Consider the following 22,029-nt stretch of genomic DNA (forward strand, 5'->3'; position numbering starts at 1 on the left):
TATATATATATATATATATGTAAAAATAAAAATCAGACTTTAATGTCACTTTAAGATCCACGTGTAGAAAGATTGAAAGTGACAGATCTGAGAGTCCAAAATTCCTGCTTCTGAAACATGTTGTCTGTTCTACATTTTCTTGTTGTAAGCAAACACTATTATGGTAAGATTTTAGACTCTTAGCCCTCGTTCACACCTGAACGTTTTGTAGAGCGTTCTACGCTCGACGAACGCTCTACAAAACGTTTAAAAATATAAATCCCATTGTAGTCAATGGTCTCATTCCCACCTTGGCGTATTTCCGCCTGTACCTAACGCGCTACAAAACGGCCCACGCCTGAAAAGGTACATGTACTACTTTGGGCCGTTTTGTTGCGCGTTTCCATTGGCATACAGCCAAGTAGCCTTCGTAAACGCGTGACGGTCGTGCGACTTTTTTACCGCGAATCGCGGTAAAAAAACGCGCTATGGTCGCACATATGCAATACGCCTAGGTGTGAACGAGACCTTAGATATTTAGTCTGGTGCTCTCATTAGACGTTTTACATTTGGAGCAATAACGTCTCACCCGATCTTTGATCCTGCGGCGGTGGTATCTCCCTCGACGTACTCATGCCTAATGTATGTGAATGACCTGAAATGATGAAATCAGCTGGGCTGCTAGAGCCCAGTGGAAAAGAAGCTGTGTGGACCAGTCCAGAAGCCAGGTGGGAATGAGGATCAGATGAGTTTTAGTTTTTTTGTAAATTTATTATTTAAACAAAACAGACAAAGTTGTACACACAAACAATGGTAGGTGCAAAATAATGGATCAAGGACCATTAAAACCCAGAGTTTGCTGCAAGGAAGCACAGGAAGTGGTGGAAACACAGCCAATGTGGCATCACTTTTTACAAGGTAAAGTCGTTAAGAGAACCTGAGTCAGACACTCATATATAAAAGTGCAACTCTAGCTAAAAAAAACAGTGTAACCTTATTTTTTTATATAACATATATAACACCCACAAAGCATCCTACAGGATTATGATAAAGTGAAAAAGTGAGAGAAATTGGAAAAGAAGGAGAGAAGGGAAAAAAAGGGAACAGGATGTGGAGGATAAGAAAGAGTAGAAAGGGGAGAAGAGAAAAACCAGGAAAGAAGGCAGGGGGACCCACTCAGACCTATTCGTCTGGACTAGAGACTGTTCCCTGGCATGACATCAGGGAGTCATATTCCTGAGAAGAGATAAAACATGTCCAATAAAACCAGGTGCTATGAAAATGTTCTTCTCTATGATAAAGAGAATCTGTGAGGTCTTCCATTTCATATATTTCAGAACCTTTTGATAACCACAGTTGAATGGAAGGGGGAGTATCCTGTCTCTATAGTAACAGTATAGCAAGAGTTAAAAATTCTGGAGTTTCTCTTTAATCATTCCACATTTTAGCCAAAGTTGTCAAAAAGGTTTGGTTGGAGTTGGGCTTTAGGGCTTGTTTCCACCAGCCCGCACATCTACCGCACTGTTCCGTGCCCGGAACGCAAGGTATCGCATACATAAAGTCGCATTGAAGTCAATGACACTGCAGACACACCCCCCACCCGCATTACAATCGGCTACATAGGAACACGTGGTAATGCCCTGCGTTTTAGTGCGGCTGATCGTACTGTGGGCATGGGGTGTGTCTGCAGTGCCATTGACTTGAAAGGCACTGCTAGGCCGCCTCCCACCACAGAAGTCAGGGAGACTTTATGTATGCAATCCCTTGCATTCCAGGCAGGTAACAGTGCGATTGATGTGCAGGCTGGTGAAGGCAAGCCCTGAAGCAGGAGATTCCCAGGATATTATTAGGTGCATACTATTATCAAACATATATACCATTTCAGTGATGCAATCTGCATGAGATAATTTATATCATCTTGCTGATCTCGCTCTTCACTTATGTTAGCTGTTGGCAATAGCCGTGTGCAGTGAAAGTAAAGGTCACATGACACAACACTTTCATACATGAAATTTCCTATGGGTTGAGAATACAGGACCCTCGAGAACGAATATGTCTGATTACGGCTTAGCATTCAAAATGGTAACCTTCTCTTTGTATGGGCGACAGGTATATTTTTAAAGAGTAAACCTGCAATGAGTATTATACCTTCAGTGAACAGCTCTATTTGTTTGTTCAGTAAATCTCAACTTGCCTGTGCCCATGTAATACATTTCAAAAGCTTTTAAGCTCAGACTATTCAGGTGATAAGTGGAAAATCCTGTTCAGAAGCATTTTCTCTTTCAATGTATTCAGCTTTTAGTATGCCCAATGCGCTGGGTAGACTCTATCTCTCTAATTTAAATTAATATTTCACATTAATTTAATGCTAGAAGACTTCAGGGCTTTTACCATAATGGTAGCATGCAATTTGATCAGTTTATAAGTAAAGCAATTCAGGTGGTGGCTAATAGAGAGGACATCGGAAAAAAAGATGTAATTTGTACAATTTATACTTTCAAGGACACACACGTTCGTTCACAAGTTGCAATGTACACATACTTATCCAGGCTCTGTTCAGGCAGATGGAAAAATACATACAAATGTTAAAGTTTTGTACTGCTTATCCTAGAGAAAAGTTTATCTGGTGCTAGGCTGAGCAAACCGGCTGTTTTCTGTTATCCCATCATGGACTAGCAGTCTTCCGATGGAATCTGAGGGCACTAACCAGTCAACAGGGAGGTAAAATATGTCCGGTGAGTTCTTTATCTTCCTCATATTAGTTTTCAATACAGGAGGGTTAGGAGGGCCCTGCTCGTAAGAGGTTACAATCTAGTAGAAGGGCCAAGTGATATAAAAGGTGAATATTGGCTATATGTGAGAAACACTGAACAAAGACATTGCATTATATTAATATTACAAAAAATAAAATCATTAATAACCTAGTGTGTTATTAAAAAGATTGATACACAATGCATTGAATGCAAATCCATGTTATAAGTATTCTAAAGGAAAAAACGGCAATAGAAATTCATCATGCGATCTGATTCAGCGACACAAATTGATGAACTGCAAAATACTTTAAGTAAAAGTTTTAATGAAAAACAAAACTACTAAAGACTATTATGTAAACACATATTTCATCATCCCCAAAAGTCAGTTGTATATCACACAGTTATTAGTTTGAAAATGTAAATTCACACATTGTTTGTTGAAACACCAAAATGTTTAGTGCCAGGGTAAAGAAATGAGAAAAAACAGATAGTGGACCTCCAATGGTAATACAGAGATAGAACAAGGGTTGGGGAGGCAGGGTTTACTGGGGGTGCGTGGGTGGCATTATGGTAATTCTTAATTATTCAGTTTCTTTTCTTTTACTTTCTTCCCTTTTTGTAATTTTGGATTATAGTGTAGCAACCAGCTATTTTTTATAATGGTGGATTATTTGCTGCTTTGCTAATTCTGATGCAAACTTATTTTTGAGAAATAATGAAAATGACTGAATAAGACAAAAGAAAAAAGAAAGAAAATTTATATTCTGTGATTTTACAATGTGCAATAAATGTTAGAGAACAACAAAACTCCCCTGGACAAAATTAATTATAAATCCATTTTTGCTTCTTTTTTTGTAACAAATAACATACAAAATGGGTTACACAAAGAAGGCATTGAACATTTAAAGTATGCAAAAGCATGCACAGTTTATAAAATGTGTGCATTGAGAAAGAGAATTTCTATTTCTGTGCAGCCCAAATGGAATCCAAATAGATGGCGGGCATACATTCTTAAAGACATGCAGATGTTTCCTGATGAGTGCCAGCACTTTATCATGACACATGCACAGTAACAGGCTCTCTCCTTGTTATATGGACCAATAACAGCTTTGCTGTTTTCAGAAGGTTATGATTGCTTTACAAATCGTTTCAATGGCACCACACGTTTCGATGGCCAACAGAGTGACTGTGAATTGCAGATGTACACAAATGTATTTCATAAAGCAATCTTGTATCAGTAGAAATTATGTAGGATACCATTTACTGCTGAAAATGATAGTTTTCTGCCAGTGGTTCAACACTTTCTGAGTCAAAGGGGGTGATTTACTAACCTAAACACACGCACGCACCAGGTGTGTGTGATTTTCACACAGCAAAACGTATTTATCAACCAAAAAGTCTCTAAAAGCATATATCCACTAATGCCATATATGGAAAAATCATGCACATGATGCATATATAATGCTGCTTCACAGTTTAGACAAAAATGGTTAGCTCATGCATTTACATTCCTGCATTCATCAACTTAATCAACACAACATAGAGCTAATTTACACAACATCACCTTGTAATTCATGCAGGGCTTTGCACAACACACCTGCTGGGTGTGTACACACTACAAAGGTGTTTAGATTCCACCCATAGATCATGCTGGGAGGGAACACACTACAGAGGTGTATACATGTTCGTGGTGTGTTTATAAGGTTAGTAAATCAACTCCAAAGACTGAGAACAGGTATGCAGCAAAAGTCTGAACTTGCACTCACCCTAGGTGTTCTGGGTCAAGCACATATATGATTGAAGTCAGTAGGCCTACGTGACTGGATTCTAGCCAGACAACTAGTATTTTCAGTAGGTCAGCAATGACAGTCTACATATTTCACTCGGTACAGGTTTCCTTTAATTTTAAAGGGGTACGGAGTAAGTATGTTCCTATGTTTCTCTGAGGTTTCTCCATGTACTTGTTTCCTCCCACAATCCAAAAATATACTAATGGGTCTATTATCTTCCACTCAATTGGCCCCAGTTGTGTGTATTAATGACGAAAATTAATGTTACAAATGCCATTTCTTCTGTGTAGGTAAGGCCTACCCCCCGGAATTCTACTATGACACCTACAATCCATTATGGCAGAGCAAAGCCAGCATCTACTCATACAGTTTACAGTGGACACAGATGAATCCAGAGGCTGTGGACCGAATAGTGGCTTACCGTTTGGGACTTAAACAGGTGATTACCTAATGCTAAGTAATACAATTGCCATTAGTTACTGACTTTTGTTCTACTTTTTTTTACCAAATAACTACAACTTTAATAAAAAAAAACCTATGCACTCATTCATAGGCTGGCCACACAAATAAGATAACCTGTGGTTTTGTTTGTTCATTTAGAAATATTTGTGCAAATTTGTGGAAGAGACCAGTGTAGCAGTATAAATCAAAGGAATGAAAGTGGTAGGAGTTAAGGTTAATTGTAACAAATGAAAAAAGTACATTGGTTGTCATATTTACAAGGAGAATGTAACCATCAATTTAGATATTATAACATTTGTACTCTGTGCCTGCTTTTACCTTTTTCTTTGACTTTAAGGTCCAGCTTGTACACTTAAATGGTTTACTCAGACCAAAAGGCAGGACTGATGTCTTTAATGTAGAAGTGCAAATTAATTATCTTATTAGGCAAATGTTGGAAAAGTTTGTAAAAAAGGTTCAATGATGCACAACAAAACTGGTGATTTCTAGTTTTGATAATAATATGCTCAATATAGTTATATGTCATTGTGTTATAAATTATCAATTAGCATGTTCATCACTTTTACATATGTCCATGTGAAATTTTAATTCTTAGCGTGCTTCTGTGGTATCCTTTAGTTTCTGAGGGCAGCTTTACCTTGTACAAGGTCACTGCTGGCGTTGTCTTTTACTGGCCTAGAAATAAAACTCTGTTTCAGTCTGGGCAGCAATTAAAATAAAAGTTATAGGACAGAGCCGCAAAGTCCCCAGAGAGTTGTAAACGCTTACAACTTTCTTAATAAAATCATGAAACAGCTCAATGGATTTCATGTGTTAACTGGAGACTTCCTCCACAATGTAATTCATATTGGAAAGATAACTTCTTTTTCCTGATCTTTAATTTCATGAGAAAATAAAGCCTGTTAAATCTATAATTTGGCAGTCTGCTACATGAGACAAGATCAAGTGTTATGGAGACCCGCAGAAGTCTCATTAAATAACCTCATCAACACCCCAAATCCTGTGCAGATAGTGTCATTCTCAAAGTAGAAGAGCAGCCACAAGAAATCAAATGAGAACTGCCCCAGCCACTGAACCTTCTCATACACTTCCATAAAGGGTTTCAACAGCAGTACCCTGGTGTTGCTGGCTGATACAAATCACGGGATTTCGGCATCAGCATTGGACCATTGGGTTCCCTAAAAAAATACCCATGCCAAAAGTATTGGTAGGTAAACAAAATCTGTCAGGTGCCTGGGCTATATAAATTGTATGTATGATGAAAGAATACATGAGCAGATGGGGACATTAGGTGAAAATTGCATGCCAAAATTCTCATGAGATTCAGAGTGTTTTTTTCCAAGTCTCAACTTTTCACATGACAGTTCTACTTGGACCCTCTCTCCTTGCAAGCTACCCTGTTGGCCAGAAAAGCTTCCCATCAGTTCTACTTGGACCCTCTCTCTTTGCAAGCTACCCTGTTGGCCAGAAAAGCTTCCCATCAGTTCTACTTGGAAGCCTCTCTCCTTGCAAACTACCCTGTTGGCCAGAAAAGCTTCCTATCGGTTCTACTTGGGCCCTCTCTCCTTGAAAGGTACCCTGTTGGCCAGAAAAGCTTCCTATCAGTTCTACTTGGGCCCTGTCTTTTTGCAAGCTACCCTGTTGGCCAGAAAAGCTTCCCATCAGATTAAAGAAGCAATACGGGGGAGTGGCGGGGCAAGGCCAAGCTGAATAAAACTTGAGCTATGCACAAATACCCAAGGTTTTTTTTCAGCAGCACCTCTGCCTATTCAATTTTTTATGATCTGCTCAGTTTGAATCAAAGTACTTCATGGGAATTAGCCATGGAAACTCACCAACTCACCCTTTAGTTTAAAGTCCAACTTTTGCTTAGATTGTCTTTTAAAAAATACCTTTTTGGCCTCCAGCTGGTGGGAATTTTTTTTTAAATGCACTGCTCACCTTCTCCATTCTTCAGTTTGTTTTTTTAATCCCCTGATAGTAGTAACTGTCCCATGTCATCCAATTCCTTCCTGTGAGCCTAGGCTGTCATAGACACACTCCTTGCCCCATGGTCATCACACAGCCTGGGCTCACAGCATACTGCTGCTCAGAGCAACACTCACAGTTTGCGATGTCACAACAATTGTGAGTGTCTCTCTATGCAGCATTGAAGACCACCCACAACACAACGATGTTGGGAAAGAAGCATGACAAGACTTGACATGAAATCACATGTAAGACACTTGGAATTAAGTTATATATGCTTTATCTTTTTTTAAATTGAGGAGGTGCAGGGACGGAAAAAGGGTTAGGTTGTTATTTTGGAAGCTACAGTTTAGCTTTAAATGTTAAACTGCTTTGTGACATTAAACAGCGGTGACTAAGTCCTTATAATTGCACTAACTAGCTAAGTGTTGAGAGGTTTTCTTGGTGCATAAACAGATCGGAGCACAGCAAATGTTTTCCATACACTGTTGAAATGTTCCTTTGTCATACTTATTTTTTCTGTATCTTGTCGTAACGGCTTCATTCACCTTTTTATATACTGTGCGTGGCTGTTTCATGGAAGCTAAGGAGTGATTGCTAAAGGCTATTATTTGTTTGAGTTGTACTTGTTGATGTTTTGTCAGAAAAAGGCTCTATTATGAGTGTTCTCTTTGGAGGAAATTAATGCATTAGCATGTTTGGGCACAAAAGATATTCTAAACTTGTTGGAAAACCGAGAAAGCTTTTAGCTACCGTACATTTTAGCTTTAAATGGCTTCTGTTGGTAATGACAGACTTTCTAGATGTCCATCAAGTCCATGCATTTAGTGATGTACTGGATAACACTGATACGTTGGCTCTCGGAGATGCAGACAGTGTACTTTATGGCCTGATTGTAGTAAAATAATATATGACAAGTCATTGGTTTGCATTGCTCTTCAGAGAGTAAAAATATGTTGTTTTCCATCAGATAACAGACAATGAAGCAGATTATCCAAAGGGAAAATGACCAATAATAACACAGTCTGCAAATTGTATAAAGCAAGGCTTAGAGTCGCCAAAACGTTTATAAATGCTCAAAGTGCATTATTTGGATGCAACAAAAGCAACATTAACTGGGTAAATAGATGCTGGAATAGGGATCTTACTAGATTTGATAAGTGTACCGTGCAACTCTAAAAACACCTTCTGATCAAACCGAGGACAGAAAATATTACAAAAATAGCTCTCAAGTGAGTACCATATTAAATTTGTACTTATTTCCACATTTCAAATATTGTAAAGGGTCCATTTATATATCATAAAGAGGAACTTTACCCTTACCTTCAAAATGTCCTTTAAAACAATCACACCTTTAGAAATGTTGAGTAACAACAAACTACAAACACATACTTCTAGATCATTGTCGGCTTTTTATGCTTTGCATACCTTATTTTTCTTTTGCCTTCCCATTCCTCTCATGGAGGCCATTTTCACTAAGGGCAGAATAATCCTTCTGCCTTTCCTTCCCGGAAGTCTGGCACATGTAACCATGCACGTCATCTCAGCGGAAGAATTTTTTTTCCCTGAGATCTCATGAGATTTTGCAGTTTACACATGCGATTTCCCAGCAATGCACTGTGATGTAACCTTCCCAGGATGCATTTCATAGGCATGGGCTGCATCACTAAGGCCTAGTGAAGTGGAAACACTGTAATTGTACGTAAAACATTTTTTATCTAACTATATCAATGTAAGATGAATTCATGCAGAGCTCAATGCTGATGGGATTTTTTTGTGAAAGGGGGTTAAGGTCTGATTTAAGTGATTATATTGGGTAAATAAGCAGATTGGTGAACCTTCAATATCAACTACAGTCAATTCAACCACAAAAAAAAAAGTATAGAAGTGTTCAGATTGTATCAGTCAATAATACATGTTACCCAATATGAACCTTGCTTTAACAAATACCACAGGAGATGGGCTATACACCCATGTTACATGTGCCTGGGAGAGCAGGGCTGTATTTTTAACAAGTAAGGCCAAATTAATATCACATTTTAGATTTCAAAACTCCTAAGCCTCGTGGCCTCATGTCAGAATACTTTACAGCAGAAGAAGGGGAAATGCAAGTGATTTTAGATACAAAGTCTTGAAATTCATATTTAATCAGCATACAATAAATCCCTGATTGGATGAGTGCTAACTATACATCTCATTGTCTGACTGCTGCTGTGCAGAGAATTACAGAAGGCTGATGTCAGGACAGATTCACATACAAATGCTAGTGACATGTGAAATCTGTTCAAAGCCCCTGCTCCCTCCATTGACCTATTTTTAACATTTTATTTCATCTTGGAAAGTCTGGACCATGTTAGGGAAGAACTTATCAAGACCCCCGTATCATGCACTTCTAAAGCAACAGATCACTTTTAATAATAATCTATTACTCACTTATAAGCAAGCAATAGACCACTATTGTAGTAATATGTTACTGCCTAAAAAAAAGGGGGCACCTTGGACTCAAGTGCGAAGTTAATATGGTACAGGATTAGATTGTGCTTTTTTCCATCAACACTGCCTACCCCATGTTGGAAAATGTAGCAACAGACATGAAAGACCTTGGCTGCAGAAATTGAAGTTCAGGATCTCACCATGGACAGACACATGACCAAATGTTTGGCCATCTGATCTGTGAATAAAGATCAGAAGTCAGGAACAGCCACCGACTGGATGCCCCTTCCTTTCTGTTAAAGGGACACTAAACTCTGGATTTAAATCTTAAAAAGGCATTTAAGTACCTTAACTATTAAAAAAAGGGGGTTAGAAAGACAGACAGAGGTTTCTTAATATTTTAATATTTCCTAAAATTTCCTAAAATTTAGTTTATTGGTCCGTGATGGACTCCAATCTCATGTTTAGTTTACTAATTTGTATTGAGATTGTAGTCTATCTCACGAGTGAGGTTGGAGCGGTGACTACTCTACAACACACACAGGGACAATGGGGAACAAAAGTAGCCCCCCTGCAGAAGGAAGGAAATTGTCAGCACCAATTCAGAGATGATTTGAGGATCTACAGCTGAGTGATACACAAATAAGATACATTGTTGTTCATAGTTAAGGTACTTGAATGCATTTTTAAGATTTAACTCCTGAGTTTAGTGTCACTTTAACAGCACATAACCAGTGGCTCGGTATTAGGATCCTATAGCAGAAGTTTCTGCATTCAAGGTTATCAGTCCCTGTTTACAGTTAACATTTATAAACATTATTGAATGGAGTGCCTTATTTTTTTAAATTTGTAATCAATAGTAGTGCATTGAAAAAGCTAACCTGATTCAACTCCTGAGCCATAAATCCAAATAAATAAAAATATTAAAATACATCTGTCTGTCTTTCTAATTCTGCATATTTCAATATTTCTTTCAGTGTTAAAAAAAAAGGAGCATAAAAGGCAAAAAAAGTTTCAACTTTTGCAGAACTTTGTGAATTTTTACAGAACATTCTTTTCACCTTGTTATAAATGTTCTTTGCACCCTTATCTGCACTTCTATCCGCTCTCCTGCGCAGCACACATGCCCCCTTCCTCCGACTTGAAACTAATTTGAAAGTAGGCAGCATTGAGTCAGGACATTATCTTGGTTCCTGCTCTCTCCTTGCTTTTGTAAGGCAAAACTTTATTGTAAGGCTTTGTTTGCAGATCAATCTCTGATAATTTTACATTGCCAGGAACTGGATCTTTCAGGAAAAAATAAAACCTTTCTGTTTGCAAGGCTTTACGGTTGGCATAAATCATTATGATACCTATGGCAGGCATGATTTGAAATTGCATCACGTCCCAGAAGCTCCTAACGCTCCTGGCTTGATGTCCATGGGACTAGATTTTACTGTGCAGTAGAAGCAAAGTGATAAATCTCTCAGTCTATTAGCTAAAGTATGTTAGTTAAGAAACCAGAAATATATGCTTAGGTACAACCTGTAAAATGTATCATGCCTCCTGACAGGGGGAAGGGATATTGTGCAGCAGAAGATAAATGCACAGTTTGGGGATGTTTTTTTTTTTAGGTGGACTTTTACGTTTAACATAATGTGGTTAAGATTCTCCAACATGAGAAATTACTTCTTGGTAAATGCTATTTTGATATGAAAGGTCTGTTTGTGAATATCCTGAATATTTACTGAGGTTTTAAGTATAGTGCAGGGCTTGATTGCCCAGAACACTTAACCTCTAGACACAGTACGGTTTCAGCTCACTTGAGACTCATCACTAGGAGTCTGCTAGTTGTGGCCAGCATATTAAGTTATTCCAAAGGAGTATTAAAGAAGGGGAACCTCACGTAATAGTCCCTAGAAGACAAATAAACTGTGCACATTGTGCTACTTGTGCCAATTCCTCCAGTGACGACACCTCTGTGGCACTGGACATAACTGGAAACACCAGACCTACCAATGAAGCTCAGTCAGCCAAAAACAGAGCACCCACTCAGGAACAGTGCTAAGAGGTTGTTCATGAGAGATAGAGAAAACCTTTCCCCAAGTTTCTTCTGCTGATTGGGGTTTTAACTTGGGAAGCTACTGCTAGACAGTTTGGTGTTTTGTCTGCTGGGCCAAACAACTGTCATGATATCCCCTTCTGTAAAGTTATACAGCTTTCTTTACTGCAGCATGACCTTGAACATTCACTGACTTTTATTGTGGGATGAAAAGCAATTGGCTGAAAAAATAAATTCCATGAAATACGTATTTTCTTTTCCAAAGGCATCATAGCCCCCTGTTATAATGGAGAAAAATGCTTTTCTGTGAAATTAAAATATGTTTATGCTTCTATGTGAGTTATGAATTTTGTGTATGGTGCTCTTTGTCTGCTTCACATCATCTGAAGCTGCACTGGCGGTGTAGGATCCTCAGTCAATTAAAGACAATGATTATGTCAGCAAACACAATGAAGAACTGAGGCGGGTTCTAGTTTTAAAGTGACAATAAACTCAGGAGGTAAATCTTAAGTACCTTACCTAGTAACAAAAATGTATCTTATTTGTGTATCATTCTGCTGTAAATCCTCAAATCATCTCTGAATTGGTCCTGACACCGTCCTTCCTTCTAGGGGGGGGGGCTACTTTTGTTCCCCATGGTCCCTGTGTGTGTTGTAGCCACCGTTCCAAGCTCGCTCCTGTGATGGACTACAATCTCAATACAAATTAGTAAACTAAACATGAGACTGTAGTCCATCACGAGAGTGAGCTTGGAGTGGTGGCTACTGTACAACATACACAGGGACCACGGGGAACAAAAGTAGTCACCCTCCAGAAGGAAGGACAGTGTCAGCACCAATTCAGAGATGATTTGAGGATCTACAGCTGAGTGATACACAAATAAGATACATTTTTGTTAATAGTTAAGGTGCTTGAATGTATTTTTTAGGATTCAAAATAATTAGCCCATTACAAGGTAAATCAGCAAAACCAGCATTTGCTGCAAAATTCACCTCCAGTCCAGAGGTGGCCAGAGATGTATTTTTCTGGCACTAAATGTCCTTTGTCTTATGGCTATTATCATTCAAACCACTTTCTCGGTCAGGTTGTTCTGAACCCACTCCGGTCTGTAACTGGACAGTAAAAGGAGAGCAGCACAGTGATGCGTTCATCTCTTTCACTCCACTTTCTCTTCCTATCAGCATGCTTTATGTCAGCAGAAGAACTTATTGGTTCTTTGTTCTGCTTCTTCCTCTCACACTTCAGCCTTGCTGTACAGGGACTGCAGAAGGCACAAGTGCAGGTTTATACAATACTTGTATTTAAAAATACATTTATTGATCTATTTATGGTTATAGAACTGCATTCATTTATGTCTTTTATATCTGCCTAGAATTAATCTCTAAGACATGCAAAAATGGACCTTTAGTAATGTTTGAGAAATAAAGTATGAATGGGCCCCTAGTGTTTATTCCTTGAAGGCTTTGTTATCCTTATGAAATAACGCGAGATCCAGGATAGGTTACCTGTTTTGATGGGGCTTAGCACAATATTTATTTGAATGCAAACTTTGGCGTTCCTGGGGGGAAAAAAAGACAACTAGGAATTGATAATCATGGGGGAATATCTTGGTTTGGACCTCCATGTTCCAGTTCATAATGAACATTCCCCAATGGAAGCAATGTGTCATTTTTAATGAGATGCCAATAATGATTTATGGGCTTCACCTGCAAATTGAGCACTCCCCGTGCCGATCATTGGATTTTTCCATTTTCCTGGCCATTTTTCAACCTGAGCCGGCTCTCGTGAGGGAACCTTTCAACTTTAAGTGATTGCACCTTTAAATTGCAAAGTAATCCTTTCCATACAAATGGCTCTTGCTGCAATAATTCTGATGTGTATTACTGATAGCTGATCGTCTGCAATGAAACAATTTATTGGCATCAATTATAACTAGATGTAAAATATAATGTAAGAGGCAGTGCCTCGGGTTTAAAGCATTTTTACAGCGGTGAGTTATCTGCTCTATAGAAGTAAAGTATGAAAGAAACTGCAAGCAGTATTGTGCTGTACTTAAGAGAGCCTTTCTGTTAGACATGTAAGCTGTGGAGAAATTTGATTACGATATTTTAGTTATTTCGGGGTTCGGATCCAAAATTCAATTTGGTTCACGTTTTGGATTCGGATGAAATCTGAATTTTCGTTAGTTCAGATGAGTTTACGAATACCACAGAAAATCATATACAGATATTAATACTAAAGCTGAATCTCCTAGACCCGAATGGTATTCAGGATCCAAATTTCCAAACAGCATCTGGGAGCTCTCAAATACCATTTGGGTCTGGGAGCCATATATATATATATATATATATATTACTAAGGCTGAGGCTCCCAGACCCGAATGGCATTTGTGAGCTCCCAGATGCAGTTCGGATATTCAAATCCCGAATGCTATTCGGGTCTAGGAGCCTCAGCTTTACTATTATATGTATATACTTTATATGGCTCCCATGTTGCCATAACAAAAATTTGTGCTCAGACCCATTCGGATGCATTTAATCAAAAAAGCACTGATTGATTCAGAGACAGAAATTCGGACACATTCGGATGCATTCGGATTCGGAAATTCAGATGTGTCCGAATTTCAGAAAATTCGTCTGAATTTTGATTGGGAATTAAACGAATCGCACATGTCTACTTTCTGTTCACATGCACCTTGAAGGAATGGGGTTCTCTCTATATTCTTATATATTATGCAACTCTTTCTGCCTTGTGATTTGTCCTAATATAAATGGCAGTGAAACCTTCTGTCTTGCACAATTGCAGGGGCTCTTCTTCTGTACTGAAATTGCCTATGCTGGTTTTACTGCACACTTTGAGCGTCTCACAGTGTGCATTAGAATCTGGGGAAATCAGACAAAGCCCACCCCATTTCCTGCCTGAAGAACAGCCAGCATCACCTATTTATTTCATCCATAGTCTTACTGCCCCTGACCCACCCCAATGATTCATTGGATTTAAGTTTTTTCAATCAAGGAGGTTCAGCATCACATGTAAGTGTTACCTAAGGTGGTCTTTCTAGAAGTACTAAGAGCCCCACTACTGACATCCATTAAGCCATTTTGATATTTGCAAAATCCCTCCCAAGTGCCAGTCCACTTCTTTCATCAGGGCTAAGGGGACATGAGAGGAATACTGAAGCAGGGTGCTGAGATGTTTTCAGGAAGCTTAGTATGAATGAAATGTACAGAATGAAAAATATTTTTCTAGTTTGGCCAGGCTTACTTTCAAAACAACTAGTGTTACTTTGGATAAAAGTGCAAATTGTATTTTGTCATCTTTCCCATTTATAATGACACTAAAATTACATTTCTGTTACAAAGTATTGTGAGTGTATTTAAATATGAATTAACTGTGTTTTTCTTTTATTATTTGTGATAAAAATGAACACAAAATGAATGAAAACAAATAAAAAATACATAAAAATAAGCCAGTGGTACAAAAAAAATGGTACCAAAATGGAAAAAAAAAATGAGAGCTAAGGCGAGACAGGGAAAGAGGAGTCAGTTAGGACGTACTAATGTTTATGAAGGGTTAATAAAGGACTAAATGCAAGCGATTTTGACAGCTGGGAATGGCTGGTTTTATTGGCCAGTGAATGAGGGCAGGGGAAGACGAGCAGAGCATAGAAGATATCCCCTCTAAACTTTTTTGGAAGTTTTTTAGGATGTATCTCCTATGCCTAAGGTCCACAACTGGTTACATAAATTACAGCTACACTATATAGCTAAACATATCTGTACAACCCACCATATTATTGAGTTCAATTGTTCCCAGTGAGGTGTCTTGTTAATGCTTCAGCATACCAAGACAGTTTAGAAAATCCTGAACATCCAGCCTTGTTGCAACAGTAAGGGAAGGCCCTTTTCTGTTTCAGCATGACTGTGCACAAAGCCAGCTCCATAAAGACATGGTTTGGTGTAGGGAAGAACTTGAATGGAGCCTGCACAGATCCTAATCTTACTGAATACCTTTGGGATGAATTGTAGCACCGTCTACCAGGCCAGGTCTTCTCATCCAACATCGGTACCTGACCTCACAAATGCTATTTTGGCAGAATGGGCCCACCTTCCCAAAGACACCCAGAAGAGAAGAGTGAAGATTGTTGGTTTTGAAATAGAATCTCCAACAAGCTCATATAGGTGTGAACGTCAGGTTTCCACTTTTGGCCAAATAGTGTACGTTGTGTTCCTTATTGAATACTTGATTTCCCTATTTGAGGAAGTGGCACGAGCTCCGTTTTGTACATTATCTCTGTTGCAGTTCTTCCTAGTTCACTGTGTTAATTCCCTCATCATGCCTTCTGACTAGCAGCACCACAATTTTATGTTTCTTAAAATGAAGGCTTTGTGGAAAGCCCAGCGATTGATAACACATAAAATGTTATTTTGTGTTCCACACTGAGATACAAGTGACATTCTAGTCCAAGCAACATTATTCTGTGCTGCAAAACATTACTTTAAAGGGAAACCATAGTATAACTTGAATGAGTCCATATTTTTGTCATTATAGTAAAGTGCACTCAGAAGTCATTTTACATTCCGGGTACTTGCTTTCTGTTCCCTATTTGCACTACAGCATTTCATGTTCACGTTTGTACATTCTCCTTCTGATGGCTGCCTCAGACATACCTCTCCTTGCTAGGATTTGTTTGTCTTCGGATTCCTATCTCTCTTTCAGCAGGGCAAATTCCAGTGCTTAAAGAAATACAGGAGCTGCCATTGCTGACCTTTGCAAAAATTCTATTTTCCTGGCTGTTGAAGAGAAACACACAGATAAAATACATATATGTGTCCATGTAGTCTTGAGATTCACGTAGCTCTGGCACACGGTGCAGCCCCGTCTGGCAGTACAGGAGACTTTATTTTTTTCCAGCTGCAGTTAAGTAATACTTACAAGTTATGCCCTCACCCTGTGACAGGACAGTGAAAGGAGAAACAGTGGACTGATAAGTTGACATCTGTCGTTTACATCTGTCTGCTTTCTCCTCCTGTCTGCACATCCCTAGTTAGCGCATGAGCACTGCAGCACAACTGATTGGCTCCTCGTGCTGCTTTTTCCCCTCCCAGTCTGATCTCTGCTGTACCATTTAGTGTCACTTTAAGGTAGACTTAGCCATACAAAGACCCAGTCCATCCAACCAGAGGCCCGTGTATCGGCAACCTACTCCTAAACATAGTGGTAATTACACAGGGTCGGGTCAGGAGGAAGTAGCGGCAAGGCCACTATGCCACGTCACTACGTGCACTTATATCTTCAAACTGTACAGCAGTGAATAAAATATACAGCTTATCCCCTTTTAGAGCTACGTGAAGTATGACGTACAGATTATTTTACAACTGCAGGCATATACATGGAGGTCAGTTTGGCAGTGTGAACATGAGTCATTGCTAGATAGCAGAGAACATGTTTGTAACAACACAGGCACTATTTATAGCTGAAGAGTAAATTATTATCATTTTAAACCTGCTGCATGAAATTAAAGATACAGATGGGGATCGGTTTGCTCATCCTGTGTATAAATAGCAAATTAACCAATGTTTAAGGACAAAGAGAACAAAAAGCTGAATATAGAATGTTGTCAATGGTCCAGCAGAGCTGCTAAAACAAGCTTGGCTTTTCTGGTAAGGGAAAGTGATATTATAAGAGGAATCCTTCTGTTCCACAAATCCGTATTAAGCACAGATAGGATTTTAAAGTCTTCAGGCCAGTCACGTGAAGCCACAACATCCTCATCATCTTCTCCGGGCTGGGCAGTCCTAACTGCAGAGAGAGAAGCTGTGGTGATGATGAATGAAGGGTGTCAATGTAATGCCCCCTCAGGGGACAGGTTATGTCGCCCTGCATTCACAATAGAGTACTCAGTCTTTTGGGCTTTATGATGGTGAATGTCATTCAACCTAGCAGACTGAGGATATCTTGTGGCCAAGAAGAGGTACTGTCAGGGACACCTCTATATTGAAGTTGAGTATGGCAGAATCGTTTTTTTCTAACAGCAGCTTAGGGCATTTAAAAAAAAAAAGCCTGGAGTTGGTCTTTTAAGTTTAGATCCGTCCATTTATGTTTGTTTAGACTGGGGGAAGGGCTAGAAGCTCTTTAATGCTTTTGTGGCTAACTGTGTCTGCCACAGGGGGAGATTTCTTTCAAATTTCCTGTCCAGGTGACACAACAGAAAGGTTGGGAAAATTCCCCTATCAGGGGCACAAATAGTACAGATAGAGAGGTGTCCTAACCTTTTCCTTATTCTATGCAAAACTTTGCATAGAAGTTTTGGACATGCGTATATTAATAAGAATTCCTGTATGAACAAAAATTTTTGCAGAGCTGTTTATTCTCTAAACAGAAGTCATGTAAATTTTAATTAGGATTCTGAATCCAGGAGGACCAGTTTTGGCAAATTAGCTGATCTTTGCAGCCAGACACCCAAGATATTTTTGTGCAATCTATTGCATGGACAAGAAGCTCGTGGAAGCAGAACATTTCCTGATACAGATCTGCTTAGCTCTTCCTTTTTAAGGGGGAATGATCAGACTTTAGCCTTAATTCTCCATGTACATATGACTCTTAGAGCCACCCTGTGCTAGGTATCTCAGGGTCCAGTTCCATGCTAGTTCCAGTGCACATATGGAGGGTCATATACAGTCATACGCCTTGTGTAGACCTAGCTCTGCTTCTGGGAATCAGGCAGTGACAGAGCTCTATGGGTGCTTCAGTCAGCCTATAGCCAGCCTAAGAGGACTAAATTCAAGAATAGAATAGCCTGTAATACACCATATAGAAAATGTAGGGGAGCCTTTGCTACTGACCAGAATCCCAGAATACAGCCATTTGAATACAAAGGAGGAAAGAGTTTATGAGAATTAAAGTTAAACAAGTTTTTAGCATTTTTAAAAATAATTTACTTCCATCTACAGAGAAAGTTTTATGATAATTCTCTAAATGGATTTTCTGTCGGCATGCAAGATTTTTTTGTTTCCGTTACAGAATCAAGATCAAAATGTTGGTTCCTGTCCAAAATGTATTCAACATGCGACAAGTTCTTCTACGCTTGTCTATTATTGGATTTTAAAAGCTTAAGAAATTAAATTTAGATTTCCAGTTAATATATGGACACTGCGCAGGAATAATTAGGACTTTCCACTCTTACCATACATTATGAGAAATCCATTAATGCATAATATAAAACAAGGATGCAGTAAAAACAACTTTTCAAATTAAACTGCGTATGCCTTTTTAATTCACTCTCCATACCCAATATGACTGGTGACAAACAGAAAGCAGATTTGTCAGTAATTGTGTTAGACAATGTATTGGCAGCATTTTTGAGAGGCAATCAATTGAATATTAAAGAATATCTACTCTCTGCAGCTTGTCCAAATTAAATTATAAACTATTAACATATATGATTCAGAAGCAATAGAAATACTTATGTATACCAGACTTTTCCTGGTCCTTAAAGTAAAATGAAGCCTTCTTTTTATTTTGCATATATCTACTGCTAGCAAGCAGTAGATATATGCAAAAACATAAAAGAAACATTTAAAAAAGTTACCTAATAGGTAATTAGTTACCGGGTCTCCGCTGCTTGCTCCCGTCTGAAGATCGGAAGATTCTCGAGCGGCCGTGAAGGATCACGGGGAGTGTGCATGCGCAATAGAGACTTTCGGATGAGAGAAGAGGGGAGACACAGGATAAGTCAATGTATGCGCACGGACACCGTGGGATACAGCAGTCAGCGCTGGATCAGAGACCGGCACCAGCGCTGGAGGGACTCCTGAAAACTACTGGAATGAAGAAGATGATTGGATCAAGATGCATCATTTAAGGTAAGTCCTTAACACAGAATTGGGGAGAGGGGAATTTGACTTTAATGTCACTTTAAAGTGACACTAAACTCAGCAGTTAAATTTAAAAAAATACATTCAGGTACCTTAACCATTAAATAAAATGTATCTTATTTGTATATCACTCGGCTGTAGATCCTCAAATCATCTCTGAATTGGTGCTGACACTGTCCTTCCTTCTGGAGGGCGGCTAGTTTTGTTCCCCATTTGCCTGTGTGTGTTGTAAAGTAGCCACCGCTCCAAGTTCACTCCCTTGATGGACGATAATCTCATGTTTAGTTTACAAATTTTTATTGAGATTGCAGTCTCTCACACAGGGACCATTGTGGTCCCTGTGTGTGTTGTAAAGTAGCCACCGCTCCAAGTTCACTCCCTTGATGGACGATAATCTCATGTTTAGTTTACAAATTTTTATTGAGATTGCAGTCTCTCACACAGGGACCATGGGGAACAAAAGTAGTCACCCTCCAGAAGGAAGGACAGTGTCAGCACCAATTCAGAGATGATTGGAGGATCTACAGCTGAGTGATACACAAATAAGATACTTGTTTGTTAATAGTTGAGGTACTTAAATGTATTTGTAAAATTTAATTGCTGAGTTTAGTGTCACTTTAATGTAGATCTAAACATTAGATGGGTGACATTTTTTATTTTTCATAAAATTCTGTTTTCACTTTTTTCATCTTTTCTTCAATCACATTACTGCTGATCTCCTCCAGCCTCAGCACATCATTGCCCTGGACTAGCTTCCTGGTGGTGACAATAATGGACCATGCCTAGGCAATGTGTGTTGGTATGGCCGTTTGCAGTCTCAAGGTAAATGTGGCAGGGTGACAACGCAGGAGCACAATTGTCACTCTTTAACATCAAGTTCCTATATAAGGAACTTCATAGTAGGTTAAGAGATTTGGGTGCTTGAGTTTAGATCTACTTTACCTAATACATTCTGGCAACCAAGATGTATATTATAAAGTTGATAGAGGGTCAAAGCGAACTCACGGCTCCAATAGCATCCCCAAGCATGTTTTAAAATTGTTTCAACAGCCTCTCCTCTTTTATATAGAAGTGATCTGGAGTGACCACACAATCACTTCTACAGACCCTGCAGTGCAGTACCCCTTCCCAACCCCAATGCAATGCCACTGTATTAATGTTGTGCTCTGGCATTGTCGCGCCATCACTAGAACTTTTGATGAAAACTACAAGTGGCCATTTCATCACGCATTACACATGTATTGTCCATCACTGTCACCTTATAACAAGAAACCAGTAGACATAAGGTGGTTTCAAAGAAAGTGCAGGAGATCAGGAGTTATACTTCTAGGGTGCAACAAAGGATGGAAAAAAGTTAAAACAAGTATTTGTTTTGTAAAAAAAAAATGTCAATCATTTACTATACTCAGTGCTGTATTAAAATAAATGTAATTCAGTAAGGGTGTACATTTTCTTTTAGGCTTTAGAGAGACAGTAAAGTAGGGATGGCACTTGAAAAACAAAATTCCATGCAGGATTTATTTTAGGAAACCGTTCCCAAATTATCAAGTGGCCAGGTTTTGCAGGAGATATTGTTTTGCTTAATAGTGACATAAACCATTAATACCCTTTCAGGAACAACAGTTAGAAATCCTTTTTTTATTGGTAAAGTTTTCTGCACATGTGTTGGCTGCACCAGACTGTCAAAATCACAAAGTTAGACTTAGATGCTAATTCTTATGTCACCATATCACAAATTTAAAGGAGAACTATGGGGGCAGTGTTTTTCCCCATAGGTCTCCTTAGGGTAACGGGTGTTGCAGTTTCTCTGTAAATGCTTGGTGGGTTTCACCTCCTCCTTTTTTGACGACATCTAGTCCATTTACTGGTAAACTTTTTCCCAAGAGGTAATACCGCTTTTCTTTTATTTAAAGGAGAACTATGGGGGCAGTGTTTTTCCCCATAGGTCTCCTTAGGGTAACGGGTGTTGCAGTTTCTCTGTAAATGCTTGGTGGGTTTCACCTCCTCCTTTTTTGACGACATCTAGTCCATTTACTGGTAAACTTTTTCCCAAGAGGTAATACCGCTTTTCTTTTATTTAAAGGAGAACTATGGGGGCAGTGTTTTTCCCCATAGTTCTCCTTTAAATAAAAGAAAAGCGGTATTACCTCTTGGGAAAAAGTTTACCAGTAAATGGACTAGATGTCGTCAAAAAAGGAGGAGGTGAAACCCACCAAGCATTTACAGAGAAACTGCAACACCCGTTACCCTAAGGAGAACTATGGGGAAAAACACTGACCCCATAGTTCTCCTTTAATAAACACTTTTGTTTATTCTTGTGACAATTCTGCCCTAAAACTTTGACTAGGAAATATATCTCTCTATTAAAATTAATGTTTTGACTGCATCTACTGTATTATGGGGTACATTCAATTTAGATTTCTATGCTTTGTGTCAACCCTGAATGATCATCTGTTTGGTTCATTGGCCTTTTGAGTGCTGGAAAGCTGATAAAATATTTTGCAGATACTTATCAATGTATTGTATGTATTTTATCATTTTTTTTTTGACAGGCAGGGCAACAGCGCTGGTGGGAAACTGAAATTTCAGTGGATGGGAGTATTAAAAGGGGAGAGCTAATTACAAACAATCTGACTAAGCTTGTGAAGCCAGAACCATATGAGATCCGTCTAACGCCTATCAACAGATTTGGAGAAGGAGACTCAGCTATTCGAATTATCAAGTAT

At 38.9% G+C, this 22,029-nt stretch overlaps 1 protein-coding gene across 2 annotated transcripts in view; it reads left to right on the top strand.

Annotated features, from left to right (window-relative positions):
• The window catches only part of MDGA2 (MAM domain containing glycosylphosphatidylinositol anchor 2), a 521,930-nt gene that overhangs the window by 457,845 nt on the left and 42,056 nt on the right, over positions 1–22,029 (top strand). For both annotated transcript variants that reach the window (XM_018563520.1, XM_018563521.1), the window contains exons 10-11: positions 4,813–4,961; positions 21,856–22,028. In XM_018563520.1, the coding sequence (XP_018419022.1) occupies positions 4,813–4,961; positions 21,856–22,028 (322 nt within the window). The remainder of the gene's footprint in view (positions 1–4,812; positions 4,962–21,855; position 22,029) is intronic.

This window comes from Nanorana parkeri, unplaced genomic scaffold (assembly GCF_000935625.1).
Source record: "Nanorana parkeri isolate BGI_ZX_2015 unplaced genomic scaffold, ASM93562v1 scaffold670, whole genome shotgun sequence".
NCBI lineage: Eukaryota > Metazoa > Chordata > Amphibia > Anura > Dicroglossidae > Nanorana > Nanorana parkeri.